The 19,888-nt window shown below is 36.3% G+C and overlaps 1 protein-coding gene across 2 annotated transcripts in view; it reads left to right on the top strand.

The window, feature by feature from the left end:
• fndc3ba (fibronectin type III domain containing 3Ba) overlaps positions 1-19,888 on the top strand; it is a 140,603-nt gene that overhangs the window by 97,153 nt on the left and 23,562 nt on the right. For both annotated transcript variants that reach the window (XM_051917714.1, XM_051917722.1), the window contains 12 exons: positions 1,987-2,045; positions 6,946-7,103; positions 8,142-8,201; positions 10,011-10,149; positions 11,304-11,357; positions 11,698-11,822; positions 14,034-14,208; positions 14,588-14,674; positions 16,749-16,887; positions 17,902-17,973; positions 18,429-18,547; positions 19,610-19,715. In XM_051917714.1, the coding sequence (XP_051773674.1) occupies positions 1,987-2,045; positions 6,946-7,103; positions 8,142-8,201; positions 10,011-10,149; positions 11,304-11,357; positions 11,698-11,822; positions 14,034-14,208; positions 14,588-14,674; positions 16,749-16,887; positions 17,902-17,973; positions 18,429-18,547; positions 19,610-19,715 (1,293 nt within the window). The remainder of the gene's footprint in view (positions 1-1,986; positions 2,046-6,945; positions 7,104-8,141; positions 8,202-10,010; positions 10,150-11,303; positions 11,358-11,697; positions 11,823-14,033; positions 14,209-14,587; positions 14,675-16,748; positions 16,888-17,901; positions 17,974-18,428; positions 18,548-19,609; positions 19,716-19,888) is intronic.

The following is a 19,888-nucleotide window of genomic DNA, read 5'->3' as shown; positions in this document are numbered from 1 at the left end:
ATATTGGTGCTATGACTTGACAAAATATCACCATGATAATATGATTGTCGTGAATTGAACTTGTTGGTCTAGCATATCCCAAAGATGCTCAATTGGATTGAGATCTGGGGAATTTGGAGGCCAGGGCAACACCTGGGGGCAGTTGTGACCTAATAGTTAGAAAGTCAGACTTGTAACCCAAAGGTCGTGGGTTCAAGTCTCAGTACTGGCAGGAAATGTAGGTGGGGGAAGTGAATGAACAGCGCTCTCTTCCACTCTCATTACCAACAACATGAATGGCCGGACTCAGGGTTTACCAGCAGAGCATTGCCAATAGCATCACCGGCTTGTTGTCGATCACAGTGCATCCTGGTGTCGTTAAATGGTGCACACGTACATGGCTGTCCACGTGATGCAAAAGAAAATCTGAATCATCGAACCAGGCGATTTTCTTCCAAGGTCCGGTTCCAATGCTTGCGTGCCCATTATAGGCACTTTTGTTAATGGACGGGTCATCATAGGCACTTTAATCAGTCTGCGGCTACGCAGCCCCATATGCAGCAGAGTGCAATGCACTGTGTGTTGTGACATTCCTTCCATAACCATCATTAGCATTTTGTGTGACTTGTGCCACAGTAGACCCTATGTTGTCTCGGACCAGACAGGATAGCCTTTGTTGCTCTCGTGCATCGATGAGGATGATTGCCCAACACCCTGTTGCCGGTTTGTGGTTTGTCCCTCCTCAGCCACTCTTGGTAAATTCTCACCACCGCTGACCAGGAGCAACCCATAAGCCTTGCCGTTTCATGGATACTCTGACCCAGTTACCTTGCCATATTATTTTGGCCTTTGTCAAAGTCACTCAGATCTTTATTCCTGCCTATTTTTTACTGCATCCATGATCCAACATGTTGATTATGAAAATGATTGTTTGCTTGCCATCAAATCTACCCATGCCTTGATATGTGGCCTTGTTAGAGATGATCAACGATATTCACTTCACCTGTGACTGGTCATAATGTTTTGGCTCATCAGTGTGTGTATTTATATAATTTCTAAAAATTATTTTACATATATACTTTATACCAAGATACCAAGGGGAGGCCACACACGCAAACTCTCCCGTATGCACTAATTTACAACGCTAACATCCAGAGAGTGAAATCGAGCGAGAGTTTACTCCCCAGAAGAGAAGAATCTGCTCATGTGGATCTTGTGTGTTTGGGTCTACTGTGGAAATGATAAATTAGGGGTTAGTGAGCAGTTGTGTGTGTGTGTGTGTGTGTGTGTGTGTGTATAACCACTCAGGCCAATAAAGATTTAAAGGTATTATGTCAGACTGTCTGTCGCTGATGATCTGGTAGATTAAGTGAGCAAATCCGGCTTTGGGAACATGAGGTAATTGAGCATTTTTTCCTCGTGCAGATTTCAAATTGGCATGGGAGTTGCATACGAGTTATGGACGTGGTTCTGTAGTGAGACATAGAAACGCAAACTCCCAACAGCTCATGTATCTGCTGTTCCAGCGCTCTTTCAGTGGGGTCTGCAGTTATGAAATATATGTATTTTTTTAATACCTTATTGTGCAGAAAGTAGGGAGGCAAAAACACCTTTCTCTTCAAATTCATATTCTATTTTCAAACATAATGCTGTTTTCTCCTCAAATGTGTTTATTTCTTTGCCTTTCTTGTTTTTCTCCACCAATATGTGTATTTCTTTCTTTCTCAGAGAAGTTCATGACCTGAAAAGATTACTAGTGGTTACAGGAATAGTTCACCCAAAAATAAAAAAATAAAAATAAAATGTTGTCATTTGGGTTTGGAATGACATGAGCGTGAATAAATGATGACACAATATTCTTTATTTTTGGGTGAACTATCCCTTTAACACTTCATGCTTTTATCTCCTGCTCAGTTTCTGACGTAAACCTGACCCCTGCTGATTCATAATGGAATAACACTTTTGTTTTTCTGTTTTTTTTTTCTTCTTTTTTTCTCACAACTGCAGATCATGATTCAGAAGCAAAGAGAGTTCAGGATGTTCTCTCGGGAATGGAAAAACCACAGGTGGGTCTGGAATATGAGTTAAAAACCTCACAAGTGAAGAATACTAATGGTTTTAATGTTATCAGATAAACATGGTGTCCTTTAACGGCCAACAGAAAGTACAGGCTGCAAATACAAGTGGGCATAAAAACATGACATGATTAATTAAATTTGTATGTCATAAGTAGACATTCAGTAAAAGTCACTGTGATATTTTCACATTTGTTTACAATTTCAAACTGTTCCCATTGCAGCCACACAGGGGCAGCATTTTGTTTTGTTTTTATGTTCCACTGTCAAGCAATTGGGAGCTAGGTGAACATTACCATCAAAACAATGTTTTCTGACCAATATGTTTGCTCTGTTCTTTTCCCATCCCATCTGTTCACTCAGCCTGCTGCTCTTGCTGTTGTTTAGTTCAGGATTATCTAAGGACACCCTGTCCCTTTAAGTGATAATCCATAAGTGAAACTAACCCATAGTCATCAATCATCTGTTCTGTTTTGTGTTTTAGTTTGCATGTATTTGTTAGTGTGTGTGATATTTGAACAGCTGTCTCATTTACTCCCTCAGCGTAAGATTAATCCCTCATTACCATAATATTAGTGGTATTAAGGCAGTAAATAAGTTAAAAATCTGTTTGTTAACACTGCAAATAAAACAAATAGTCCAGACAGACAGACAGATCATATTATTATATTTAATAATAACAAAGGGGCATCCTAGACGTACCCATCCTATCCTGTCTGTGCCTGAAAACTACTATACATTATCCTATAATACTATATATTATATCCTACTATACATTGTTTATAGTACAAAAAAACGCCGCTATATACACTACCGTTCAAATGTTTGGGATCAATAAGTTGTTTTTGTTTTTGTTGTTGTTGTTTTTTTTTTTTTAAGAAATTAAGGTTACACTTTATTTTACAGTGCCATAGTTACATTGTAATTACTCAAATAAGTACTGAGTACTATTAACTACATCTACTTACTATAGAGTTACATTTAGGGTTTGGTTTAGGATAAAAATAAAGTGTAAAATAAAGTGTTACCAAAATAATACTTTCATTCAGCAAAAAACCATCAAATGTTACAATTAACTTTTTTTTTTTTTTTTTTACGTTCTATTCATTAAAAAATCCTGAAGAAAATGCATCACGCTTTCCACAAAAACATTAAGTGGCACAACTGTCTTCAACATTGATAATAATAATAAGAAGAAGAAGAAATGTTTCTTGAGCAGCAAATCAGTAAATTAGAATGATTTCTGAAGGATCATGTGACACTGAAAATTCATCTTTGTCACCACAGGAATAATTTAAATTTTAAAATATAAAAGTTACTTTCAATTTTAATAATATTCCACAATATTACTGTTTTTGCTATTTTTTGATCACATGAATGCAGCCTTGTTGAGCATAAGAGACTTTCTTCAAAAACATCCCAAAATCATACTGAAACCACAGTTTTGAACGATAGCGTATATACTTGTCAAATATACCTGCAGCTCCATGAATGGGAGAAAATGTGGCATAACATGCAGGAATATCGAGGGAATATAGCCTGATGGATGCAGGCAGGTAGGGTGGAAAATATCTGTGACTTAATGTGTAATGGAAGTCATGGACTTCAATTTGCCCTCATCCTCATCTCTGCAACAACCTATAATGGAGCTGCCTTTCTTGATCAGTTTCTTCGTGAACTTAAAATGGAGTGTTTCAGAGAGTAGAAACGCACTGGATACTACAGACTGGGGCCAAATCCTTTGTATGGCTGAAGTTTAATGGCAAGTGATGTTCTCAAAATCACATGCAATCTTCATGCTTCATGCTCAACTTCTCATTATAGTTGGCCCAAGATTGAGCCGTGATCCAAAGAAATACAGCACTATGAGAATTATGGCAGTTTTTACAAATATAACCAGATTTAGTCATAATTTACAACTTTGACCAGTTGGTGGCACTGCACCCAAACATACTTTACCCCAAGGGCATGTTTTTAGGGTCATATACTAAATTTCATTTCAGCATATCAAATCTTTGCCAAGACAGAGCATCACTTCCTGTTTGATGTCCTTACCATGACCTTTTTCAAATAATGTATACATACATGCATACACAGGTGCATACACACACTATCTTTCAAAAGTTTGGGGTCAGAATTTTTTTTTTAAAGAATATAATACGTTTGTTCAGCATAGATGCATTAAATTGGTCAAACGTGACAGTAAAGACATTTCTAAATTATAATGTTACAAAATCTTTTAAATAAATGCTGTTCTTTTAAACTTTCTATTGATTAAATAATCCTGAAAAAGTGTATCAAATGTCCACAAAAATATCAAGCAGCAACTGTTTTCATTGATGATAAGAAGAAATGTTTGATGATAAGAAGAAATCAGCATATTACAATGATTTTGAAAAATCATGTGACACTGAACACTAGTAATGATGCTGAAAATTCAGCTTTGCCATCACAGGAATAAATTACACTTTAAAATATATTAAAATAGAAAAATTATTTTAACATGTATGTTGCTGTTTTTACTTTATTTTTTGGTCAAATAAATGCAGCCTTGGTGAGCATAAAAGACTTTTCAAAAACATTTAAAAAATCATACCTACCCCAAACTATTGAACAGTATAGGTCTCTAAGCTTTTCACTTTGGTGAAAGTGTTAAAGTATCTCTGTGAGAAAGCCGGGTCTGATGGCAGCCGGTTTGTTGAGAACATATTGCTGTAGCTTCAGAAGTGCCAGTGGCAATGCTAGCTGAGCACATCCGAGAGCAACAACCATAGCTTTTCCACAGACAAACTTTACGAGGGGACAGACAAACGTTTGAGAGGGGATTGGTGAGCTGTTTGGTTCTGGCATTAAATTGCTTCTGCCTGACTGAAGGCAGAGTGAGACATCTATAGACATTATACCCTTATATGCAGTGTTACACTGAATGACCTGTTAACAGAGGAGTTATAGCCGCTCTGCCTCTTTCCGTTTACACCTTCATTTCTGTGTTTGACATAAATAGTTGGTTTTGCAGAGCTATAGAGTGGTTCAGATTGCAGGCCTAAAAACGGATGGGAATTAGTATTACCCATTTTTTCCCAGGTTGGGTTTTCTAGAAGAGCAGCTTTTGATTTACGGATTAAATAAAGTCTGTGGTTAAAGAGATAGTTCACTCAAAAATGAAAATTATCCCATGATTTACTCACCCTCAAGCCATCCTAGGTGTAAATGACTATCTTCTTTTAGATGAGCACAGTTGGAGATATATTTAAAAATATCCTTGCTCCTCCAAGCTTTAGAATATTAGTGAATGGGGGGGCCACGTTTTGAAGGGAAAAAAAAAAAAAAAAAATGCATCCATCCATCATAAAAGTAATCCATATTACGGCTCCAGTGGGTTAATAAAGGCCTTCTGAAGCGAAGCGATGTGTTTTTGTAGAAAAATATCCATATTTAAAACTTCATAAATTCAAATAACTAGCTTCCGGCAAACGACCGTATGCAGAATGTGCAAGTCGACTTGCGCCAAATGAGTAATTCTCTGACACGACGTATGATGGAGGAGTAGCGTAAGCTTAAATGCTGCTCGCGGTTTAAACAAATAGGGCTGTGCAACAAACTGAAGCTCCTCTTCTCTTATTTCTATGTCCTCCAACATTTCTTTTTAAAATTTCTCGTTGTAGACTTCTAATTCGTGTCCAGTGTTTTCCTCTGTCCTCCGCGCTTCCGCGTTTGTCATTACATCATGCATCGGGTCAAAGGTTGCTCTTCCGCCGGAACTTGACTTGCGTACAGCCATCTGCCGAAAGCTAGTTATTATAGTTAAAAAAGTTTTAAATATGGATGTTCTTCTTACAAAAACCCATCGCTTTACTTCAAAAGGCCCTTATTAACCCACTGGGGCCATATGGATAACTTTTTATTAATTTTTTTTTTTTTTTTTCCTTCAAAATGTGGCCCCACATTCACAACCATTATAAAGCTCGGAGGAGCAAGGATATTTTTAAATATATCTCCGATTGTGTTCATCTGAAAGAAGATGAGGATGAGTAAGTAATGGGATAATGTTCAATTTTGGGTGAACTAACCCTTTAAAAGTTGAGGAGATGTTTGTTTTGTTTTATGTCTTCACAATATAATTTACACAGTCACATTAAAGTCTTTTTGAGTAATTTCTTACCTGACATGGTGGACAGATTCTTAACTAGCCATGTTTTTTTCTGTTGTTTTTTGGTTGTTACTTTTTTTCTTTCTTTTTTTTTTTTTGTTGCAGGTCTATAATCCTGGTAGGTTTAGCAAATTAATAGTTTCAAAGTTGGGTTAACTGTATGCTAACCTCATAATGAAATGACAATCCCACAAACTCTCTTCAAAATGACTTGCTCCTTCCAATTTTGACTTAAATTGGATTTGGCTGCTTTACTGGAGCTCTTTACAGCAACATTTGAAAGCTGTTTTTGAGAAAATCACTGTGTTTTTTTAAAATGTCTATCGCTTGTGAATTCATAGTCTTGGATTATAACAACGATTTGTTTTTCCAGCATGTTTATACAGTGGTGGTTGACATGAAGTCGTTTTGATAGTGGCATGTCCTGCAGTATTATGATCATATTAATTGAGAGACTAAATCGAGTATTTATACTTAAATATTACAAATATATTAATAAGGAATAAATGATGACAGAATAATTGACAAACGTTTTCCTATAAAAAAAATAATGACCAGTAATGGCAACTAAAATTGTTTACATTTACACATTTTATCTTTATGTTTATTATTTTTTTTAAAGAATGAATTGACTTGTGTGCGTCACCTACCCACATATTCAGAGACACTAGATATGACTGATACAGTAATATTGTTTCAGATTCTACAGTAGATGCTCTTTGTTCTGTGTTTGCTGCACAGGCTATTAATATCCAGGCCCGGACAGCTCGACTAACTTGGGCTCCACCAGCAGGCCTCCAGAACAGAGACAGGCACAGTAACGGACACCCCTTTACCTGCAGCTACGAGGTCACTCTCTCAGACAAGGGTCGTAATGGCCAGTACCGTGTCATCTATAGGTAAGATAGACTGCAGTATATAATCACAGAGGAGCTGTGTAGTCTGCTCAGAATCCTTGAGAAGTCTTTGTTCTCATAAATTAACAAGTGTTCACCACAAGGGAGCAAATTAGACATGAACACATCATCCATTGAGCTGAAAGAATCATTGGATGCAGCCTGTTCTCCCACCAGGACGTGTATGATTCAATATCCAGAGAGCAGACAGGAAAGATAATCAGACCCCTCACACCCTGTCATCACCCCTTTGAAGCATGAGTCTCAAAGCATGACTCCAGACTAACACATGAAAGCAGTGGTGCTGGTGAAAATTATAGGGAATATTATATTTTATTTTATTTTATTTCATTAATTATATTTTATTGTATTATATTAAACTATAATAATATTTTGTATAAATATACAACATTTCTGCCAAAATACCATAGTCACTACAGTAAATCCATGGATAAAAAGGGTGATATGTGGACACAAACCTTCTAATTTATGTTTGTGCATAAATAGATTTTTCCTGTTTTCCTCACCAGTGCTGTTTATAATGTCATGGATGTTTAATATGGTTTCAACTTGCATATTAAAGTAATTTGCCATTCCCATTGAGGTTTATGTAACAGATTTTTTTCATATTTAAATGGGATGCACTACTCGTATTGCATTTAAATTTGGTTTGTGCAGCACTGTTCAATTTGGCCTCACAGTCGGGTAGCTCTGTTCCGGCCCACTTTTGAATGTTTGCCTTTGTTTGTTTCCCACACGCAAAAAGAAAATGACAGAGCATAATCTAAAAGAATGGGGCAATTTCAACTCTAATGTGACTTCTAACAAAATATAGTCACACCAGCAGGAAAAATGGTCGCAGGAAACCCTAAAATCTATCAAGCCAAAACCACTCAGAGTTTTTTTCCCTTGAGCAGTTGAGCTCAGTAATAACTGAACAGCATTCCTTATGAAAGTCAATTTTGCACTTTGAACAGCACCCTAACTCTATTGCTGGCATCCATTAAGGTTAGTAACCATCATGTGTGTGTATCTTTTCAGTGGAGAGGAGTTGGAATGCAATTTAAAAGATCTCAGACCAGCAACAGACTACCACGTAAGGTAAGTGCTGTCAACTTTTTTTCTTGCAGTCTGCCTTGTGCAAGAACATGTGCAGGAACAGTAGTTCAAACTATTACTGTAGAGCCCATTTTCCCAGAAATTCATGCTATTTCAGATGAACAGTATTGTCATTAGTTATCTGCAGTTTTCTCTCTCTCTTTTTTTTATTTTATTTTATTTTTTTTTTTTATACGTAATCGAAGTCAGGGGCGCATGCAGGATTTTATCTCGGTACGCACAGAACTGGTTGAAAATATTATAATTAGTGTTATTGCAATTATAGTTGTTGTTACATTTAATTTATTGCCATACTTTAATATGTGAATTATATTATCAGAAAACTTAACACATTTTGTCAGGGTTTTATTTGTGCTTAATGGATAAAAAAAAAACAACAACAAAAAAAAACAAAGCTGCTTGCGCACTTGGGTTTATGACTGGCAATGTTTTCGACACTCTTGATGCTTTGAATCTTTTCCTGAAACAGAGAAATGTTTCAAAGATTTAAGAGGTTTCATTTCAGGAGTTTTAGACCCTTTGGCAAATTTTTCAATCAAGTTTAGCTCTTTTAGAGAGTGTTTACTCATGTTGAGCTTGGTTTTAAACATTAACTATTAATTTTTTTGTGTGTGTGTGGAAAAAGCATCAATTAAACAAAACTAAATAAGCCAATCAGATTTCCTTTCACCCATGCACGCATACACACATTTGACTTTACAACACACAAACGCACACCTTTATTTATTCTCATTCTCTCTTGCTTTCTCAATATGTCATGAGTGTACACAGATAGATTAATAATCAATTTAAAAATTATGTGAAAATAAAAACGGCATTAACTAGTGCCCTCTCATGGTACACACAGTGCGTACAGTCATATGGCTGCAGGCGTCATTGATCGAAGTTAACATTAATGGAATATTAGTCATAATTTTTAACTTCCACTTTTGTTTAATGTCCTCAGCTCTACCTAAATGTCCCTCTAATGATCTGCCTGTTACCTGTGATTAATTGAGCCAAAAGTGCTGTGCATCACAGCGCTGGAAAGGTCATGCTTAAATATGATGCATGTACTGGTCCTCAAAGAACCTCTAAGCCCATCTGATGTAATCTTTGCCGGGGATAGGCAATGCTAGTCTGTTCTGTCATCGGGAGCTCTTGTTAATGGAGAATCCAGTGCTCCTCCTGGATCCTCATTAAAACGCATTGAAATTGTCAGCTGAGTTTTCGGTCGAGCTTTGACCCCTGGCAGCAGTGGGACTAGTACCTGAATATATGTTCTGATTAAGGGATAGTGGGGAGACTCTCTGTCTCTGCAGTCAGATGTGACCCTGAATGTTTCATTTGCCCCTAAGAGTGATTATTTTTTTGCTCTTTATAAATCTAAGCGACCTGTTGAGAAATGTCATGTGTGGCCAGATTAATTTTGTCCCACCTTTTCCAGCACAAGAATAAGCAATGAGGTGAAGTGGAGCGCTTTAAGACTTTAACTCATCCTTTTTTAAAAGCAATTTCCTGGAATTGTAAAAGCAATGTGCACTCAATCAGAAAATATATTGAACTTTTGATTGTAGTGTAGTGGAGTATTGAACAAGGCACAGCTGTGCTTTTGTTCCTGTAACTTAACTGGCGCTAGAAGGTCATGAGTTTGATTACTGTTAAAATGTACACCTCGAATGGCACTGTAAGTTTCTTCTATGGAAAACACAAAAAGGTTATTTTCCCCCTCACAATTTCTGCTATAAATTTAGTATAGATCACTTTAAATGAACTCTGTCTTCTAAATGAATGTGTGTTTGTCTTTCTCAGAGTGAATGCTGTGTGCAATTCTGTGAAGGGTTCGTGCTCTGAGGTGGGGGCCTTCACCACCCACAGCAGTACCCCAGACTGCCCACTGCCCCCTAAACTATCCCACCGCACAAAGAGCACGCTTACCCTGCAGTGGAAGGTGAGACTGCTGTTTATCCCATATAAGTATGGAAGTTAAAGCCATAGCCAAATCGTTTCCTTGGCATCAGACATATAGGACTAATTTTGTTAATTCTTTTAAAAAATTTGTAAAGTTTTATTACGGATGAGAACTCTTTCAAGCCTAATGAGCCTGGTAGATTTAAAGGAGATGGTCCACCTTCCTGAAGTATTAAAGAGATAGTTCACCTAAAAATAAAAATTCTGACCCTCATGTTGTTCCAAACCTGTATGACTTTCTTTCTTCTCTGGAATATAAGAGGAGGAAAAGAAAAAAAGATGTTCACGCTGCTCTTTTCTGTACAATGAGAGTAAATGGTGACTAGATATGCGTCCATATGACTCGTGCGCTATTTCAAGCTTTCTGAAGGTACACTGTTTTTTAATGTTTTTGAAAGTCTCTTGTGCTCAGCAAGGCTACAATTATTTGATCAAAATACAGTAAAAAATAGTAATGTTGAAAAATATACAATTTAAAATAACTGCTTTCTATTTTGATATGATTTAAAATGTAATTTATTCCTGTGATGACAAAGCTGAATTTTCGGTATCATTACTCCAGTCTTCAGTGTCACATGATCCTTTAGAAATCATTCTAATATGCTGATTTGCTGCGCATAAAACATTTATTATTATTATCAATGTTGAAAACAGCAGAGCACATCATTTATTTGAAATAGTAATCTTTTGTAGCATTATAAATGTCTCTTATGTCACACTTGATTAATTTACTGACCCCAAGCTTTTGATAGTAGTAGTGTATATATTAAGACCAATTTTTACATCACTACATCATGGAATATATAGCACAAGTCATATGGACATGGTTATGGTGTGGTTCTTTCTTTCTTTTTTTAAAGAGCTTGACAGTCCCTAATCACAAATCATGTTCATTGTATGACAAAGAGAAGCTTAAACTCTTCTTATGTGTTCAGAATAAGAAAGAAAGTTAAGAGTTTTGGAAAAACATGAGTGTGAGTAAATGACTGGGTTAACTACTTATAGATTTTCATGGTCCAGTACACAGTACTTCCTGTTATATCACTAATTTTATCAGGAAATAAGGTTTTCTTCCAGTTTTCCTTCTTTTTGTCTGCTTCTAATTTGTTTCTTTTTATTTCTCTCCTCTCTCAGGCACCAGTTGATAATGGATCGAAAATCACCAGTTACCTTTTAGAGTGGGATGAGGTATTACTATATATTTTTTTTTCCACAGGAAAGACTTTAAAAGGTTTATTATTATTATTATCATTCCGTTTCTTTTCATTCAGTAAAAGGGCCTCCTGTTTGAACTGCATTTCAACGCTAATGACGCCTCTTTGACATCAGCACTGTTCACATTCACTCTATTTAAAAATTCATATCTGACTGATGTCTCTGCATTCTTCACAGACCACAGCACACTGTTGTCACTCATGCATTTCTCACTCCAGCTATGATTACAGTGGTTTTGAGAAGCTGAATGGCTTCAATGATTTTATGTAATGTAGTGACTGAAATGTATGTGTTACTCCACTTTATCTATTAGGGCAAAAAGAACAACATTTTCAGAGAATGTTACTTCGGAAGCCAAAGGCACTACAAACTCACACATCTGTGTCCAGCCATGGCCTACACGTTTCGGGTGGCGGCACGCAACGACATAGGAATGAGGTATCACTGCAGAATCATATGCATGGTGGCTTTCACACTACCACTTTTGGTGCACATCCGGGTTCGATTGATGCCAAAGTTTGGTTCTTTTGGATGATGTGAACTGTTTTCCGAACTCAGGTGCACACCCACAAACCGTACCAGAGTCTATTTGATAAAACTGTGTGTTTGTGTGTGCTTTCACTCACTTTCCTAACATGCGTGACTGATGCACTCCAAGCAGAGAGATGGTATATCTCATTTCTGCTTGCCTTGAAAAGAAATTTACTCTGGTGGTCTTGAGAACATTTGCTGTACATTCGTGGCAGATAGACGCAAGTGCCGTTATGTGTGACGCTTTGAAAACAAAAATTCAAAAAACAAAAATATAAAAGAGAGTTGAGCAACGCTATGCAATTTGCTGCTTTCTCTTTTGTTCTCGTTATCAGTCAACAAGGGTAAACGGCTACTGCTTTGATTATGAAAACACACCATGGTTTGGACCCAAATAATATAATGTGAAAACAGTCCAGTGGTCACAGGGGGAGGGGGAAGCAATGGAACTCAGGTTCGGACCAGGCAATCAAACCAAATGTGAAAGCACCATTAAACACATACACAGACACACTTTTGCTGCATCCCAATTTACATACTCCCACTACACACTAAAACACATTAACCTTTAGTCTTTCGTAGTATTTAATATGGATTGTGTGCAAGCTAGGATACAGCCAAAGATCCAAACATTGTTTGACCAACTATGATTTGAGCTTTGAATTAGAAGGTAATATGAGTCATATAGGATGCATATTAAACCCTGTGTGTGTGACAAAATAATCCCATTATCCTTCTGTGATCTGATCGTATCACCATCCCTCAAGTCATAATGGAGGAGGAGAGCCATAAAGTCACCTTGATGCAGAAGAACAGACAGCCAGTGGAGCATTCTCTCTCTTTCCCTCCTCTCTCTATTTATTCATTTCGCCATTTTACCCCTCTATATATATTTTTTTAACACATAGAAAAAAAAAATTATACAAAAATAATTTTAAAATAATTTCTATTGATATAATTTAATATGGGTTTTTTTTATGTATATAATATTCTTTTTTTAAAAAGAGGAGAAAAAAAAATCATGAATTGCCTCCCGCCCAAATCTATGGAATATATATAGAATATATCTGTAAAATAAGTAAAGTTTGGTCCAGTGGGTAGAAATGTTGAGGAAAGATGTTCACCATCCCTCATCTCCTCCATCTCCTGACATTAATACCTTAGACACATTCAGAGAGTGAAGCAACACTGCTGAAATATGAGACTCTACCTCCAGCAAACCACCTTTCACCCAGTCTAAAGGGACATTTTTTATTACTTTCTTAACTGAAAGAAGCTCATTTAACATCTCCTGTTTCCCAGTGGCAGTTATAGACACTCTCACACAGTAAATACTGAGGGCTCTAGTAAACTTGTCACAAACAGTTAATTGGAAGAAACTAGATTTAAAGCCGCTATCGAGAGGAGAGGAAAACTATTCAAATTCAATAAGTCAGCCTGGAAGTTATTCATATTGGAGCTGTGCTTAAAAATAAACTCAATCAAAGTGTCCGCCCTTTGAGGGATGCAAATGAACACAGCTCTTGCAATAAGATGTTGAGGCTTTTTTAAAGTTTTTTTAAGTTTATACAAATCACACTTATACGACCTTCCTGATGGATAACCAAAAAACTAAAAAATCTCCATTCCTGGCTGTTCTACATATTTTTTATATATATATATATATATATTGTAGTCAAACCAAAAACTATTCAGACATTTTTGATATATTTTTACTAGTGGGTGCAGGACACTATAGTTCATTTATGTAAGTAAGGATAGCAAAATAAAGTAAACTGTGACATATTATACCCAAAAATTCTTCATACAGTGGACTACCAGTAAAACTGATAAAAATTTGGAATCAAAAATTATTCAGACATTTTGACCTGGCCATGTTTTGCTTAAGTGTTATCTGACATAATTAAGATTCATTTTTTCTGACACAGTTTAACTCTGAGATCTTGTCATATTTTATTTCCATTTTTTTTAAACTATAGTGAATAAACTGTATTAATGAATGAAATGTTCAAGGTGTCTGAATAAATTTTAATTTGATTTTGTGTATGTATGTATGTGTATATATATGTGTGTGTGTGTGTGTGTATGTAATTTTCTGTCTCCTGTCTTGTTTTTCAGTGGCTTTAGTCCTGAGGTGATCTTCTACACGACTGGAAGTCTGCCCCACTTGCCCCACGCTCCTCGGCTGGTGCGTGCCGGCATCACATGGATCACGCTGGAGTGGAGCCGGCCAGATGGCTGTACCGCAGAGGAACCTGTTACATACACGCTGGAGATCCAGGAAGAGAACATTGTACGTTATTTAGATGGCAGAAGTGTCATCAGTTATAGCATGATTTCCACATACTCAAGTCCAACATACTTGAACCCCCATGGCATTTGGTTGTTTTGCCAATTTTCAAAAAATATTTGAACCAAATATTTTTTTATAACATTCGACTCCATTAGTGTTTCTTTGACATTTTCATTGTTCCACCAAGGAGAGGCTTCCAACTGTTTCTTTGAAATTGGCCTCCGAATTGCAAAGGGCCGCCTCTGGAACCAGATATTGAGGAGTTGCTCTTTTATTAAGAATTGTTATTTAAAAATAAAAATTATAGATTCTTTAAGATTCCCATCACTACTTGCTGTGGCGTAAACAGTGACATAAGCTTTTGTGCTTATTTCTGCAGGGAACAGAGTTTCACCCAAAGTACACTGGAGAAAACTTGACATGTACTGTAGAGGGTCTGAAGAGAAGCACACAGTATAAATTCAGGGTGAGTGAATGCAATTTTCCACGTATAGCTTTGAATATCACAAATAATGACATTGTGTGATTTATAGAGTTCATAAGTTTATGCACCCCTAGATGTTAGATGCTCGTCATTAAAATAAAAATAAATTATAAAAATTGCTTCTTTTTTAAAATTTTAATATCCTTTTAGTCCCTTTTGTGCTGAGGGACAAAGCTGGATCACAGCATCGTTGTGGAACTGTGGAACATAAATGTGCAGATCATATTGGGAATTACTGGCTGCTTCACTGCTCAGGATAAGCCAAGGACTCATACACAAGTATAACAAAACCATGCAAACAGGCCTACAGTGAAATCACATTGTGCACAAAATTTGGAGTGGACAGACCAATAAATAACAAAAATTATTCTGCAACCCTTTCAAGGAATTTGCAACACCTTGGGCAGCTCTTTCAGGCATCCAAGACTAAGTCCTATCTACTTGAATGGGGGAATCCTGAAATCTCAAAAACATGCTTGCCGAACTCACAATTAATTAACATTTTTCAAATCCGCAACAAAATCTGACGTGGACTTGCCCATAAATTGTGTTTCTTATGCTCAAATAGCGTTAAAAAAAAAAGTATATTTCAGGCTAGACCAGCCAATGCACATTTGCAATCCTAAGCGCACGTCTCAAAACACTGACTGTTTCTATAGCAACCGGAGCTTTTAACAGCATTTTCAGTAACACACTGACTTTATCAATGATCAACTGGCTCTTTTATTTAGAAGGCGGGACTTATTCCGCCATATTGCGCGTTGCACTTTCTCTCATACGAGTAAAATGAGTGCATCTTCTTTGTATATATAAAGTTTTAGTTCTGCGAGGAATATGTAAATTTATATTTAAAGCTTGTTGATTCAGTATGATCTGTGAAATGAAAGAATGTTTGACAAAAGGAAACCACAAATAAATGTTAAAGAGACTTGAAAGCTCATATTGGAACACTGACAAGCTCAAAAATACCAAAGAGGTGCGTTTGTCTGTTTTGAAAAGAATAATGCTCTCTCTAAAGTACAGGTCAAATATTAATTGCCAAGTCGTAGTGACCTCATGTTTTGGTCAAGCGCTTTTGTAATAATTATTAGCCAGAAGTGTGCTGCGTTTGACACATGATCTTCACAGGTACACACAGCATTTTGTATGTTTTTGTTCCACTGTGTGGGTGAGTAACTATATGTGCAGGAAGCGTGTTTGTGTTACAGGGACACCTGACAAATTAAGGCTAGAGTCATACATTGTTTATTACAGTGGCAACAAACTGCTTTAACCTTTCTCTGTGCTCCACTGACTCATACCACAGTTGTTGTTTTTTTATCATCACAAATATTTTCTTCTGTCACGTTCATATAGAGAACTCTCCTATCCAATTATGAGTGAACTGCAGCCCACGTCAAGTGCTGCTGTAATGCAGTGTGTGGGTCTGGCTTAAGTGCTTTCATAATTAATAGTAATTCCCCTAAATGGTGCACACACCTCTAGGGTTTTTTTGTCTTTTTTTAAGTGAAGGCATCCATTAAAGCTGCAGGTGCAAACAATGGGAGTGTGTAAATGTGTTATGTCATTACCTCTGCATTTGTGATCAATTGTTTGCGTACAGAAGCTCTTTAGTAGGCTGTGTAAAGGTTTCTATTTTTGGATAATCTTACGTTTTATATGCTTGAAGATGAGACTAAATTTTTTTTTTTTTTTTTTTTTTAATTATATGTTGAAATGTATCATGCATGTCTCTTATTTGCCACTTTTTGAAACCTGTAAACATTCATTTATTCATTATGATTCACTGACAAAACACCTTCCTACAGCTAAAAGTGTTTCTTTTTTTTTCTTCTTCTTCTTCTGAGAACCCCAGAAATGTGAAAAGGGTCCATTGCTAATAGTTAGACTTAAAGATTTGAATGAACCCATGAGTTAATGATATCTCAAATTATGCAATTTGACAGGAGTTGTGCTTTTCTAAGCAATCAGACTTGTTCATCTGATGAACTAAAAGGGCAGAAAATCATTAATGTACAGAATTAAGCCTCTTCTGTCTTGTTTTTGTGTCTTGCAGCTCATAGCCTCTAATTTGGAGGGCAGAAGCAGTCCCAGTGAGGTGCTGGTGTGTAACACCAGTCCAGACAAACCTGGACCCCCCTCCAGACCCTGCATCAAGGGCTCTATCAGACCCTACAGCTTCAGTGTCAAATGGGGTATGGCTGTTTGTGCAGCAAAAATGTTCAGTTGGAGTTGTTGCATTTGCTGAATTGGTTTCTTGCTGTGAGGGGAAATTGGAAATCTCATTTATGTTTGGAGGCAAATGCAATCGGTTTTTCTTTTGAGCTTGATCTTTCGAGCTTGAGATTTAATCTTGGAAATCAAGAAGAAAAATCTGCAAATATTTAATGTTAATATTAAAAATAAAGTTGTAAAATTGTGTGTTTACAAACATAGACAATGTAATGTCCTTTAGTACTGGTATAGCTTCGTCTCTATCTGATGTGTGAGTCACACTGCACTTCATTTTGATGTCTTTCTTTGTGATGCTCTGCTTGGGTTCTGCCACTTTCCAGTCTAGTTCTTTGTTTGCAAAGGAGAGTAGGACAAGGTCTGCGGTTGTATTGTGTTCTGTGCGTGATAAATACCACTTTATTTCCCCACAGTAACGAACCAAACAGTAGATTTCTGACAGCTGCAATAAACTTCAAGGGCAATGTCTAAAATTTAGTTTTGACTCAGGGAGTTTAGACTTGAAAAGTTTTTGCTCAGTCAATGCAAAGGGATACAACAGCCTAATAAAAATCAAGTCTGAATACATGTAGAGTCATTTCATGAGAAATCAATTTTCCTTTATATCTTTTAAAATATGAGTTCAGCGTACAATAAGACCATGCTTTGTTTTATTTCTTACAGTAGTAAAAAACAAGCTGCTTAATTCTGGCTCAAACTGTAAATTACTAAATAGTTTTTGGTGCAAACAACATTACTAACATTTTAAGTGGACAGCAGGAAAAAATAAATGAAAAATATTTTTATACTACTTTATCTGTTATGTACTATACCATATTGTATACCTAACAGCTAGTAGTCAGTCACTGTCTCATTTTAAGTGTTTTGTTGTTTGGGTACTTTTTAAGGGGGGCTGTGAGTGTTTTTTGGCAAATGTATCTCTATATGTGTGTGTGTGTGTGTGTATTTATAATATCCTGTCTGTATTGTCACTACAGATCCTCCACAAGACAATGGAGGTTCAGAAATCTTGAAATACCTCTTAGAGATTTCAGAAGGAAATTCTGATGGTATGTATTAATGTATATGTCACAGTGCTTCACTGTCATTCACCATCTGCCTGCATGTTTAAGTATGTTTTTGTCCTTGCATCTTAATTTTATTTCAGAAGTATTTAGAAATCCATCTAGTCTTTTTCTAGCTTTTTTCCTTTTTCACATGAATTTTTTTTACAAAAACATAAGATAATTTCATAATTAATCTTATTGTGTCCTCATGCTGTCACATCTGTATTTCTTTTCTTACACAGATGTTGTCAGAGCTTTTATTTCTCTAAAAGGAATTTCATATAGCCAAAAATACCCAATGCTTGCATGTTCGTTGATACCTATGTGTTTATCTTGCAATGGATTAATTAAACTTTGGGAACAGTTGATGGTTTACATGGATAACTGACTGACTGAATAACTTTTTGAAAGTGATTTCCCTGCGAATGTTTAACTTTTTTAAGCCTTGTATTCGGTAGCCAATCAGTGGGACATTGCATACAGCGGGCCTGCCACAGAGTGTGAGTGTGAGGACTTGAAACCCGGCACAATGTACAGACTGCGCACCTGCAGCATCAGCACAGGTGGCCACAGCCAGGTAACTCACATCTATTACAACAGCTGTACGTCACATCTGTCCAAATGGACTCGCGAGAAAAAAAAAATGCATTTAGAAAGAATGAGAGTCTATAGCTGGACATTTGCAGGAAAAAAGTACAACAATAGAAAAACACACAGACTGTTAATTTTTCACTTGAACAGACCATTTAAACATTCATGGGTGGGAAAAGTTTGGATTTTAACAATTGGTTGACCTTCCTTTAAAAGCAGTTACCTCCATTAACCTTCTAACCTCACAAAAGTTCAGGAGAAATTTTCAAACCGTTTCAGTTCAGCAATGTTCTTGAGAAGTCTGGTGTGAAATGCTCTTTTTGTGTGTTAGCAGTAAAAGAAATCATAACTTATCATTGCTTGTTTGATGTTGTGACTTTTGAAAATAAAGATTGGATTACATTTTATGGCCAATTTGTGTATAAATTCAGTCCAAAATGCATTATATACACTACCGTTCAAAAGTTTGGGGTTGATAAAGTTAGTATTCTTGAAAGAAGTCTCTTATGCTCACCAAGGCTATTTGATCAAAAATGAATGCAGTAACATTATGATTATTACAGTCTAAAATAACTGTTTTCAATTTTTAAAAATGTTAAAATATAGTTTATTCCTGTGATGGTATTATTCCAATCATTACTCCATTACTCTCTCATTACTTAAATCTCCAGTGTCATATTATCCTTCAGAAATCATTGTAATATGCTGATTTGCTGCTCAAGAAACATTTTGTTATTTTCAATGTTTAAAAACAGTTGTGCTGCTTAATTTTTAATTTTTTTATTTTATTTTTTTGGAAACCGTGATACTTTTTTTTCCAGGATTCTTTGATGAGCAGCATTTGTCTGAAATATACTTTTTTTTGTAACAACAAAGGACTTTACTGTTATTTTTGATCAATGTAATGTGTCCCTTTTGAATAAAAGCATTAATTTCTTTCTTAAAAAATCTTACTGACCTGAAACCTTTTGTATGTGATTTATACTACCGTACATTTTGCTACAGTTATAGTTATAGATACATAATTGTTATGCTTGTGTCCTTGCAGTGCTCTGAGTGTCTGCCTGTGCGTACACTATCTGTAGCTCCAGGACGTTGCCAACCTCCCAGAATTGTGGGTAAAGCCAAGCACAAAGAAGTACACTTACAGTGGGGTAAGATTCTATGAATACATAAACTCTCTGTCCTTCCAATACATCACACTTCTGAGAGTTTTTCACTCCTTAGCCACTTTTTCATGTTCACATTTTTGCATTTTATGTTTCTATACAAAGCAACATACACTGTATTCAAGGTAGTGACCCACAGTGTTACTAACACAATGCTT

The sequence above is a fragment of the Ctenopharyngodon idella genome, chromosome 2 (assembly GCF_019924925.1).
Source record: "Ctenopharyngodon idella isolate HZGC_01 chromosome 2, HZGC01, whole genome shotgun sequence".
NCBI classification, from domain to species: Eukaryota; Metazoa; Chordata; class Actinopteri; order Cypriniformes; family Xenocyprididae; genus Ctenopharyngodon; species Ctenopharyngodon idella.
This window is presented reverse-complemented; position numbering and strand designations above follow the sequence as displayed.